The 12,861-nt window shown below is 47.4% G+C and overlaps 1 protein-coding gene across 2 annotated transcripts in view; it reads right to left on the reverse strand.

Annotated features, from left to right (window-relative positions):
• Nucleotides 1-6,385: 6,385 nt before the first annotated feature.
• ALDH1A3 (aldehyde dehydrogenase 1 family member A3) overlaps nucleotides 6,386-12,861 on the reverse strand; it is a 41,322-nt gene continuing 34,846 nt past the window's right edge. For both annotated transcript variants that reach the window (XM_068991066.1, XM_068991065.1), the window contains one exon: nucleotides 6,386-6,495. In XM_068991066.1, the coding sequence (XP_068847167.1) occupies nucleotides 6,423-6,495 (73 nt within the window). In that variant the 3' untranslated portion in view covers nucleotides 6,386-6,422. The remainder of the gene's footprint in view (nucleotides 6,496-12,861) is intronic.

Raw genomic sequence — 12,861 nt, forward strand, 5'->3', positions numbered from 1 at the left:
AGCTCCCAGGTTTTTATGTCTCATGCTTTGATCTGAGTACTAGCGCCGCTCCCTGAGGTGTGGAAGCCTGAGGGAGAGGTTTGGCAGGCCCACAAACCTGTAGGGACAAACTGAGTGTGAGGTTTGTATGTTTTCAACTTAATTTTTTATTCTTTTAGGACATTCACAAGGATAATTAAATCAGACCACAAAAGAAGTTGAATGTTAGCATTTTTCAAAATCGTGCGTATTCTAGTTGCCCCTTTAAGTGAAGTCGATCAGTCGTGTCTGACTCTTTGCGACCCCGCGGGCTGTAGCCTACCATGCTCCCCCGTCCATGGGATTCTCCAGGCAAGAATACTGGAGTGGGTTGCCATCTGCCCCTTTAACGCCCAAGGAATCTGGATACAACGGGAGTGAGTGGCAAACTCTAAAGACAATGCATTTGGTGAAAAGCTCGCTGAAAACGTAACTGCACGCTCCTATTTCCTTACATCTCCGATGCTTATGGGAGAAAAACTCCCGGGCCTCACAAGGTGGACGGGCAGGGGGAGCGGACGGCAGAGATCCCAGAGCCTCGGTCGCCACCGTCCCCCTGGGGTCCCCGGCCTTCCCCGGCCGCGATCACACTCATCCCACGCGGAAGGTCGCCCGCAGAGGCCGCCAGGAGAAGGCGGGTTCCATCCCGGACGCGGGGTCGGGGAGACGGCGCCCTGGCGCCCGGCGCCGCCAGGCCGTCCCGGGCCGCGCCCCCGCGCCGCCCCGCACTCACACACCCCGCGCACACGCGCGCCCGCGCGTCCGCTCCCGCTCGAAGGCAGGGGCTTCTCTAAGCGCGGAGGAATCGTGCGGACGCCTCGGCGCCTCTTCCTTTTGTGGCTTTCGCCCGCTCCCCCGGCCCGGGCGCCGGCCTGCGCCCCGCCAAACCCTCCAGCCCGAGGGCGCGGCGGGAGACGCAGGGCAGTGCGCCGCGGCGGGCGGGGGAGACGCTTCCCGCGCGGGCCCTGGGCGGCGGGGCTGGGACTCCGCGCCGGCAGCGGCGGGGCAGCGCTTACCTGCGGGCGGCGGCGGCGGGCAGGGCAGCGGGCCCCTGGAGCGCGGGCTGCGCGGGGCCGGGCGGACGGCGGCGCTCGGGGCCGGGCCGCCCCTCTGCCCTCCTCCGAGGAGGCTCCGGCCGTGCGCCGGGGGCCGGGCCGGGCCAGACTCACTTCCTCAATCCTGAGCGGGGCGGGCGGCGCGCGGGGCGAGGGGCGGCCTCCGAGAGGCCTCCGCAGAGCGCGCGCGGGAAGCCCCTGCGCTCGCCCGCCGGCTTCCCTCACCGAGACCCCGGAGGCCACGGGGTCCGCAGGCGCGCCCCCAGCGCCGGTCTCCTCCGGGTCTGGGTCCCCTGCCCTCCGGCAGGGCAGTCTCAGCGGCGAGATTGGTCGGTTCTCGGCGCAGCCCAGCTTTCCCTGCCCCTCTGTTCCGCTCAGCAGCGAAATCCGCTGGTGAACTCCGGACTCGTCTATGGAGGCAGTAAATACTCAAAAGACAGGAATATTCGTTTGTGTACAACTTTTTATACAGCAGACTAGACGTTATGAAATGTAAAACTTTAATAGTTTGCAAACCTCAACCCTTCCACCACATGGATTTACTAAATTACGGATACATACAAAGATATCACTGGTGAATCATTTTAAATTGTCTGGGTCTATTTTGGGGGTGGCGGTGGTAGATAAACCTGCTGGAGTGTAGGTAATTTATATTTCAACCTAATAAAAAGATGTACCCACAATTAAGGCCATTATCCAAAGACAGATCATAATGATGTACGTCCATGCGGGCGGGCAGGGTTTAGATTGGGCTCCACGTGCCCACCAGGGAAAGAGAAGACTTCTTCGGAAAAAGCGGATGGTTCTGCACCCTGGCAGGATCTGCGCACCCCAGGTTCCTCCCGTGTACGGCTATGACTGGAACATTCCCAGGGTTTATCCCAAGGCTCAGAGACAAATCGCCAGCATCCTCACTGCCGTTTCACAAAAGCCGGCCAGCAGCAGCCAGCTCCCGCCTCCACGACCTCGCAGACACTTTGAGCGGTCACCATGGACGAGTTCCTTGGGTCCCTGTTCGAAGAGGGGACCACGGGGCAGCTGAGTTTTGCGCCCAAGAGGCTGCCCCGTCGGCTCTCCCGGGCCACACGCCCCTCCAAAAGGGAGGATGCAGTTCTGCAACCCTGCCTTCACCACCGCGGTTCTAATTCCAATATGCAAAAGGCGGCAGTATGGTCGCTAACGAAAAGTCCCTAATAATTTGCAGGGCGTGGCGTCCACAGTGCAGAGAGAGCCTGGCGATCGCGGCTCGGCGCCCACCCCCACCCCTGGGCGCCCGGTCCTGCCATCTAGCGGGACCGCGAGGAAGTGCGCGCCGGGTGACCGGCGGACCAGGGGGCAGACGCGGCCCACGGAGGTGAGGACAAGCCCGTTTTAAATGAGCTTGCCATCCGCTTAGAAATGTGTCCAGTGTAGAAAGAACTTGTCACATGGGTGGCCTGTTTCGAGCTGGCTGTATCCCAGCATTTAACCTTACCCTTGGCATGCGTTACTTACAGGTTTGCGTGAGGCGATTGTTACAGGTCAGTTAAGATTTCTTTATGCTTCTTAACCCCCGCTGACCAACGTCTCATGTTGGAATGCTGGTAAAGAACCCATCTGCAGCGCAGGATTCCTGAGTTCTATCCCTGGATGGGGAAGATCCCCTGGAGAAGGGGCCGGCTACCCACTCCAGTGATCTGGCATGGAGAAAAAGACTCGGACACAACTGAGTCACTTTCACTTTCACTTTCTAAGTTTTATCCTAAGTAGGTAATGGAGGCAGGGAGGGGTTTCCCTGGTGACTCAGACGGTAAAGAATCCGCTTGCAATGCGGGAGACCTGGGTTCCATTGCTGGGTTGGGAAGATCCCCTGGAGAAGGGAGCAGCTACCCACCCCAGTATTCTGGCCTGGAGGCAAAGAGTCGAGTCGGTCAGGACCAAGCGACTTTCACTTTCACGGTGGGGTCAATTGGAAGCTACCTCCCTAAGCTACCCTTTCTGCCTTCTGAAGGTGTAGTAGTTTTTTTCTTTAATTGAAGGATAATTGCTTTACAACATTCAGTTAGGTCCTGCCACACATCAGCATGAATCAGCTGTATACACACATCCCCTCCCTCTTGAACCTCCCTCCAACCTCTCACCCATTCCCACCCCTCTAGGTTGTCACAGACCAAAGGGTCTGAGCTCCCTGCATCATATAGCAAATTCCCACTGGCTATTCATTTTACATATGTAAAGTATATGTTTCAGTGCTACTCTCTCAATTCTCTCCTTTCCCAGCTGTGTCCACAAGTCTGTTCTCTATGCGTCTCCATTGCTGCCCTACAAACAGCTTCATCAGCACCATACTTTTTGTTGTCCTTCAGTCTCTCAGTCGTGTCTGATTCTTTGTGAGCCCATGGACTGCAGCACAGCAAGCTTTCCTGCCCTTCACCATCTTCCAGAGTCTGCTCAAACTCATGCCCATCGAGTTGGTGATGCCATCCAACCATCTCATCCTCTGTTGTCCCCTTCTCCTCCTGCCTTCAACCTTTCCCAGCATCCTTCCCACCATCCTTCTAGATTTCATATATATGCATTAATATATGATATTTGTTTTTCTCTTTCTGACTTACTTTACTCTGTATAATAGGCCCTCAGTTTCTAGTCACCTCCCTTCAGCTGGGTATTCGGTTTCCACTTATATTTCTCCTGGGACACTTAAAAAATGTCCCTTATTATCAAGACACGATAGGAGCAAGAATCAAAAGGGCTCAGCCTGCCATTGGGAGAAGCTTGGGTGTTTCAAAGGGTCCACTTTTAGAGAATGTCCCAACTTACTGTCCCCACCCCCAAAAGGCACTGTACACACACACACCACAGCCACAGTGTATGTCCTCAAAGTGGTTCCTGTCGTGGTAATGACAAACAAAGGAATTGCTGTTTTCCTTGAATGTGTTGCTCACATTTTGGTTGGGAAATGGAAGGTTTCTAAATGCATTCAAGCATACACAAGTGCATAAATTAAGATGGATCTTATCCAAGGCATGGTTGAACACGGTGGACCTAACCAAGTACAGAAATATTCTTCATCTAACCTCAGTGTCAGTGTACAACTCAGTGATTGAGGCTTACTGGTCTGAAGCCTTAGAAACTCTGGGTAATTTAGACACAAACACAGAGATCCTCATGGAGAAGAGGGACAAACATGAACGCTTGTGCACACAGTTGCAGGATGCAGTGTTTCCCTGAGTCCCCAAGCAACCTTCCCACATTCTGCACACTCACATCCTCATCACTTGGTGATAAAAAGGGACTCAGTAAGCTCAGTGACAGCTTTAACTTCACCAACTAAAATGCAGAGCCTTTGAGGCCAAGCTTGCTGCCTCATCCACCCCCAAAACCGTCAAAGTGAGTTTCACACTCAAGCTAAGCACAGGACTTAATTGATTGAGCAAATGTAATTTTATCCTTAAGTGATTGAAACCACTTTCTTGTAAGTCACTTTGTACCAAAGTTCTAAGGAAAAGAAAGGTCAGTCACAGAAAAAGGGGTCTTCTGGTCTTTAAATGAAAAAACATAGTTTTTTTTCAAATATCTGATTTTATTTTATAGTTATTGCATTGTTGGACACAATCTGCAATTAGGGTCAGAATTCCCAGGCCAATAGATTTTTTTAAACCATACCACAGGAGTAAACCTTAAAAGAACTAAAGTCTAATGCTATATAGATTTCCATTTCTAAATACAGTATATTACAGAAGGTTAAATACGTCACCTCTGTTTACTTACAACTATAAAAAGATACATTAACTCTACCAATTATAAATAATGTAGCATCATATTAAAGGCATTATTGTACAATGAAAGAATAAGAACGCTCTAATGTATTACTATCAAGGTTAATGTCTTTAGTTACTTGAGATAAAATCCTGAAAATTCAGCATATGCAGTCAAATCCTGATTTAACAAGTTACTGGTAGTCTAAGTGATGTGTTGTTAATTCATTGAGAGAAGGTGAATTGCATTTGCATATTTCCAACAGGAATGATAACCTCACTTCACATACGACTTTCTCTATACATAACACTGGTTTTGACATAGACCTCCATTTTATTATTCTTCCCCCCCCAATTTAATTCTCAAACATAACTTAATTCTCAAACATAAGCACCATTAGAAAAGTACAAGTTAGTAACAGTAAAAGTATCTGAATAACACAATTGCAGTTTGGTTTTGTTTTTTTAAAGCTCTGTGGGACACTTTCAGTTTTCCAAGTTGACTTGGAATTGCACATCCTTTGGATACACAAAGAGGAAAAGAAAACTTTTCAACCTGTTAGTGCAGTGCTCAAACCACTCTAGTAGCAGACCCAGTTCCTCCATGAAGTTCAGATGTTATTTGTTAATTAATCACTAATTAATATCAAAACAGGACTTTGTAAAACCAGAGCTGTATTACAACAGCAGTCTTTTCAGTTGTATATATCTTACTCATCTAAAATGTTGATAACCCATCTGGAGAAAAGGAAAACTATATAGGTTTATCATAAATCAATGCAAGTGGTAGAAATGCCTAACTGGGAAAAGCAAATTATGCCTTTAATTAGTAAAATGTGGGACTTAATGATCCTAGAATCTGTACTGTCAGAGCACTGGGTCTTTAGCAGTGATGGTGACATTCGCGACATTTCCTGTCTTGATTAAGGTAGACCATGACATGCGTTAGATAAGCTCTTACGGTTGTTGATTTGGTCATATTTCAAAGGCCGTATTGGTTTTAAGCTGAGTCCCATGGTCAATGTCAAGATGCAGTCCTTGAAGAGCATTCACACCAGGGCCTTCAGGACCCTTCCATGGTACTTGCTTCCCCAAAGTTCCCCACATCAGATCATCCCAACCTTGTTTTTTAAAAAAATTTTTCTAAACTTAGTGCCGTTCCTTCCTACTGAGAGGTCGGAGGGGCTTGTTCTGTGGGCAGGTAAGGAACCCACAGGCAGAGTCCTGTTTCAGAACATACAGGGAATTTTTTTTTTCCAAACCCTTACTGGGGTTAGAGTCAACAGAGCATTTTAAAGTGACGGCTCAATACTTCAAATACCACTTCCTGTTGACAGTGCCCTGAACCTCCTCACCGTCCCAGGGATCTGGTGAAAAGCAGAAAACAGATATGGCCCTTAGTCCCAACCCCAGGCAGGACTGCAATTTCACATACAACATTTCAGTCGATAAAGAAGGAATGTAAGAGGAAAACAAAAACCGTTCAAATCCAGCAAGTTTAAAATCTCCAGAAGAAAGTATCCCAGGAAGGTCAGAATGTTGATTTTTCATCAGTAAGTTCGATCGGCCACATTCAGTTGTCAGATGTTTGAAGAAGGAACCTGCTTCTCCTTCAGGGATCCTTGTCATCAAGTTTGATGGTGACAGTTTTCACTTCTGTGTATTCAGCCAGCGCATATTCACCTCTGTGATCACAGAAAAGAGTGAGGTATAAAATGGCACTTAGACACTCTGTGTGAACTTTGTTCTAATGCTTCAAAGGCGAGTACTCTGTTGGGTAGTCTGGAGTCTGAGCAAAAGGCCAAAAAGTGAGGATTTAATAGAGTCTAAGGGCTGTAAGACCATCAGTAAGTTTAAGTATCTGGATGTGTAACTGAAGGTTAAATGCCAAGTTTTGTGTGTGTGTGTGTGTGTGTGTGTGTGTGTGATGCTTTTGAAATACTCAGGACTAAGGATCTGCCTTCAAAGGATGAAGAGGATTTAAAACAAAGTGAATTCCCTGGATGGAGAGGAGAGCAGAGAGAGCCTGTGCGGTGAGGGATGGGCGAGCTGAAGAGTAAATGGATAACTTCTGCAGACTTCTGCGGGCAATTTGGAGCTGTTGGAAGAGACAAGAGAGACAGGGGCCTGAAGCTATTGACTGGACTGTGGCCGGAGCATCCGTGAGAGGCAGGGCTAGGAAGGACCTGGAGCTGGTCTTGAAGAGCACAGCTGGGGACCAGCTGTGAGAAGAATGAGGCCCGGGCAGGGGCATGGACGTTAGCAGAGTGGACACAAGGGAGTCCACGGCCTCTGAGATCATGTTTCTGATATGTGTCCCTTCCTGAAGTCCTGCAGAGCCCAGTGAACTGACTCAGGCTCCAGGAATCATGCTTAGGGCCCCTTCCCAGAACTGAAAGGTGGCTTTGGATCAATTTAAAAGTCTCTGCAACCCTTTCTCTGCCATTATGTAAATAAGAATGTGTACCTGTTTAGGAAAAGAGGTAGGTGTTGAGGGGGCTACTGAGGCTCTGCTGCTAGAAACATGCAAGACAGAATCCCATCTCATCCCTTAAACCACTGCTTTTCAAAGTGTGGCTTCCTGACCATCAGATCAGCCTCACCTCAGAACTTGCTAGAAATGCAGAGGTTCAGGCCCCCAGACCTTCTGTGGGAGGCAGAATAATGCCCGCCTCAAGGTGTCGTCATCACAAGTCACTGAAGCTTCGAAAATATCATATGATAAAGGGGAATTAGGGTTACAGACAGAATTAAAATTGGTAGTTAGCTGACTTTAAAATAGGGAGTGTATCCTGAATTATCTGGGTGGACCCAGGGTAATCACAAGGACCCTTGAAGGAGGAAGAGGGAGGCGGAAAAGATTCAGAGGACGGTGAAACTACAGAAGAGCTCAGAAAAATGCAGCACCACTGGCTTTGAAATGAAGGAAGGGGCTGCCAGCCAAGGAATATGGGAGGGAGGCCCTAGAAGGTGGAGAAGGCAAGGAAATAGATTCTTTCCCTAGAGTCTCCAGAAAGGAATGTAGCCCTGCAGACATCTTGATTTTAGCTAAGGGAGAGAATGTCAGATTTTCAGCCTTCAGGACTGTAAGATAATAAATTCATGTTGTTTAAGCCCCAAATTTTGTGATTATTTATTATAGTAGCAATAGAAAATTAATACATCTATTGAACCTAGGAGTGGGACCCAGAAATCTGTGTTTTAACAGCCAGAGGATTAACAAGTCATTGGGTTCTGATGCAGCTCAAGTTGGATAACTACAGCCTTGGATCTATGCAGTCTAGGCCAGTTTTTTGCCTTCACTGAGCCTCAATATTATCATCTGTAAAATGGGAATACCATCACCTCCTTATAGTTAGAATTGATTCAAATAGAACAAATTTGCCTACTATGTGCTAGGTAAAAAGTAAATGGTAGAAAGTAATATTATGATTTTATTGCTAATGTGTCATTGAGATTCTTTGGTAGTGTCCTAAAACCAAATTCAAGGACCCATGATAATGGGTAAATTATTTTGTAATTCTTTTCTAAACACAACAAAACATAGAAGCCATATACAGAATGTTAAATCCAACTTTTACAGAGCAGAAAACTCCATTAAAAGCCCAAAGGCAAATTATAAACTAGAAAAATTACATTTACAACACTGTGAGAAACAGAGCGCTGTTTACCTTAAAGCACAAAGAACCCTTACAGACCAATTTTTTTTTTAATGGAAAAATCAACAAAAGATACGAACAGTCAGTCTGCAGAAAACAAAATAAAGATTACTAATAGGTGTTATTAAGGTGCTCAATCCCTTACCATTAAAGAAATGCAAACCAAAAGAGTGAGGCACCAATTTTTCCTATGCTGGATACCTGATTTGGGGAATTTCCTCTGAAAACAATTTCCCACAAGCGCATAAGGGTCCTGATGCACAGTCCTGATGCACATAAGAACATCAGCAGGTTTGAGGCAGCAAAACTCCTTGGAAATAGCACCGAAGTTAGTCATGGGAGCCCACCAATGAAAAAGTCAGCATAGCCAAAGCCCACTCATAACAGCACAAGTATTTTCCTCTCAAATCATTTGAAAACAGAAAAAAAAATACATGTTTACATCCATTGTATGCATAGAAAATGTACAAAACCTTGAAATATGATAGATCTGATAGACCGTCGGATGAACTATGAAGGGAGGTTCCCGGCATTGCACAGGAGACAGGGATCAAGACCATCCCCATGGGAAAGAAATGCAAAAAAGCAAAATGGCTGTCTGAGGAGGCCTTACAAATAGCTGTGAAAAGAACAGAAGCAAAAAGCAAAAGAGAAAAGGAAAGATAAACCCATTTGAATGCAGAGTTCCAAAGAATAGCAAGGAGAGATAAGAAAGCCTTCCTCAGCAATCAATGCAAAGAAATAGAGGAAAACAATAGAATAGGAAAGACTAGAGATCTCTTCAAGAAAATTAGAGATACCAAGGGAATATTTCATGCAAAGATGGGCTCAATAAAGAACAGAAATGGTATGGACCTAACAGAAGCAGAAGATATTAGGAAGAGGTGGCAAGAATACACAGAAGAACTATATAAGAAAGATCATAATGACCCAGATAACCATGATGGTCTGATCACTCACCTAGAGTTAAACATCTTGGAGTCCAAAGTCAAGTGGGCTTTAGGAAGTATCACTACGAACAAAGCTAGTGGAGGTGATGGAATTCCAGCTGAACTATTTCAAATCCTGAAAGATGATGCTATGAAAGTGCTGCACTCAATATGCCAGCAAATTTGGAAAACTCAGCAGTGGCCACAGGACTGGAAAAGGTCAGTTTCATTTCAATCCCAAAGAAAGGCAACGCCAAAGAATGCTCAAACTACCGCACTATTGCACTCATCTCTCACGTTAGTAAAGTAATGCTCAAAATTCTCCAAGCCAGGCTTCAGCAATACGTGAACCATGAACTTCCAGATGTTCAAGCTGGTTTTAGAAAAGGCAGAGGAACCAGAGACAAGATTGCCAACATCCACTGGATCATCAAAAAAGCAAGAGAGTTCCAGAAAAACATCTATTTCTGCTTTTATTGACTATGCCAAAGCCTTTGACTGTGTGGATCACAATAAACTGTGGAAAATTCTTAAAGAGATGGGAATACCAGACCACCTGACCTGCCTCTTGAGAAACCTGTATGCAGCCCAGGAAGCAACAGTTAGAACTGGACATGGAACAACAGACTGGTTCCAAATAGGAAAAGGAGTACTTCAAGGCTGTATATTGTCACCCTGCTTATTTAACTTCTATGCAGAGTACATCATGAGAAACGCTGGGCTGGAAGAAGCACAAGCTGGAATCAAGATTGCCAGGAGAAATATCAATAACCTCAGATATGCAGATGACAGCACCCTTATGGGAGAAAGTGAAGAAGAACTAAAGAGCCTCTTGATGAAAGTGAAAGAGGAGAGTGAAAAAGTTGGCTTAAAGCTCAACATTCAGAAAACTAAGATCATGGCATCCGGTCCCATCACTTCATGGCAGATAGATGTGGAAACAGTGGCTGACTTTAGTTTTGGGGGCTCCAAAAATCACTGGAGATGGTGACTGCAGCCATGAAATTAAAAGACGCTTACTCTTTGGAAGGAAAGTTATGACAAACCTAGACAGCATATTAAAAAGCAGAGACATTACTTTGTCAACAAAGGTCCGTTTAGTTAAGGCTATGGTTTTTCCAGCAGTCATGTATGGATATGAGAGTTGGACTATAAAGAAAGCTGAGTGCAGAATTGATGCTTTTGAACTGTCGTGTTGGAGAAGACTCTTGAGAGTCCCTTGGACTGCAAGGAGATCCAACCAGCCCATTCCAAAGGAGATCAGTCCTGGGCGTTCATTGGAAGGATTGATGTTAAAGCTGAAACTCCAGTATTTTGGCCACCTGATGCGAAGAGCTGACTCATTTGAAAAGACCCTGATGTTGGGAAAGATTGAGGGCAGGAGGAGAAGGGGACGACAGAGGACGAGATGGCTGGATGGCATCACCGACTCAATGGACATGAGTTTGGGTGGACTCCGGGAGTTGGTGATGGAGAAGGAGGCCTGGTGTGTTGCGGTACATGGGGTCACAAAGAGTTGGACACGACTGAGTGACTGAACTGAACGGAGCATAGTGTTACAGTATAAAAATTCAAAGTAGTGGATTTGTCAGCTTCATAAGGAAAAGCAAACCAAGTGATGAAACCATAGTGAACCAACACGTAACCAGTAAGTTAAATACGAAATCACTCCTGTAAGACAAAGTGCATGAATCACTTAATTCGTCTTATTCCTGCACTCACTTCCCTGCTCAAGTTTTTGTCACTTTTATTTGACCCACTGTGGCATTTTCTACATGGCTCTCACCCAGTTTCGACCACCTTGGGGCTCAAGGCCATCCGTAAGCCCAGTCTTCTGCCACTGGACCTCACCAGAACACTGGGGTGCTGGTACTGCTGATTACAGAGTTCACCGCTGTGTGCTCAGCACCCAGCATGTGCCCAGGGCAACAAAGGTGCTCAGTAAATATATGCCAGTGAACAAAGAACAAGTGCACAAAAGGAACATAATGGATGATGGAACAGTGGTTACTTCTAACAAACGGGATTGAGGGCCAAGGGTGGGAAGCCTTGACTTTCCATGTGTCTTTACAGTGTGGATTTTTTTCCCTTACTGTATTGCAAAGCTAAACAAAGAACTAAGAAAAACAGCCAGGAGGAGGAGAAACTGCAGGCTTTGTTCCCAGATCTGCACAGGGGGAGACGTGAAGGGCCCGTGGGTGGCCAGGAGCCTGGGGACGGGGAAAACCATGGAATCCACCACATGGGGCTCCGCATGGAAAAGGGGAACTTACCACAACGTGCAGACATTAATTAGAGACAACTGGAAGTGGGGACTGGTTTTTGAGCCAGTTTCTGGGCTCCTTGTGGATTATGTCAAAGTACATTGTCAAAAGCTTTGGGAAAAATATATGCCAATGGTCAAAAAAACAGACATCCACAAAAGTCCCCACTGTGGCTAATCAACAGGGTGATACGTGGACTGGGTACAGCAGACACCGGGCCTGTCCTGCAGCGGACAGGCAGAACCACGGAGGAGTGGGGAGATGCAGGCCAGGAAAGCAGGGAGCGGACAGAGGGTAGGAGTCAGCTGCCTAGGATCAGGTGGGTCCCACACACCCTTCCTGCAGCTCTGATACCTGCTTCGGGGTCTGAAGTTTCTGCTGTGGGTGGAGGCTGCACCTAGCCCCTAGAGGAGGCCTTGGTGGGGCTGGCTGAGGCCACAGCGCAGAGGAGACAGATGAGGGGAGCCCAGGGGAGCAAGGCCCTGTGGTGTTCAGGGTTTAAGAGTTTACCCTCAGGGACTTCTCTGGTGGTTCAGGGATAGAAAGAACCCACCTGTCAAGGCAGGAGGCGTGGGTTGCATCCCTGGTCCGGGAAGATCCCACATGCCACAGAGCAACCAAGCCCAATGCCACACTATTGAGCCTGTGCTCAGGAACCTTAATTACCGAAGTGCGTGCCCCAGAGCCCCACGCCCAAAGGAAGCCACTGCAGTCAGAAGCCCGCACAGCACAATGAAGAGTCGCTCCCAGCAGCCGCCACTAGAGAAAAGGCCACATAGCAGTGAAGACCCATCACGGCTAATGAATAAGTGAGTACACAAATTAATAAAAAAGTCCAGTCCCAACTTTGTCACTCACTGGCAGTGTGAACTGGGGAAGGCACAGGACTTCCCTGAGTTTTCTCATCTGAAAACAGGGACAGCAGCAGTATCCACCTCCGATGGACTGCACGAGTGTGTCTGCCTGAAATTTGCCGGCCCTTCATGTGAAGAAATCAGGAGGCAGGGCCTTTTATCTTGGGCCCGATACAGGAGACCACAGCCTAGGCCGATGGGGCACGGCCTCCCAAAGGGTAAGACAGAAGGGAACCGTGAAGGAGGGTGTAGTGTGACAGGCTAAGAGGCTCGGCATGTTGGGTCTGTCCTGAGACCTTACTAGTGGGCAGAAGGGCCACACCCTGGCCACGGAGAGTGCCCACC

Source organism: Capricornis sumatraensis, chromosome 19 (genome assembly GCF_032405125.1).
Source record: "Capricornis sumatraensis isolate serow.1 chromosome 19, serow.2, whole genome shotgun sequence".
Classification (NCBI taxonomy): Eukaryota; Metazoa; Chordata; class Mammalia; order Artiodactyla; family Bovidae; genus Capricornis; species Capricornis sumatraensis.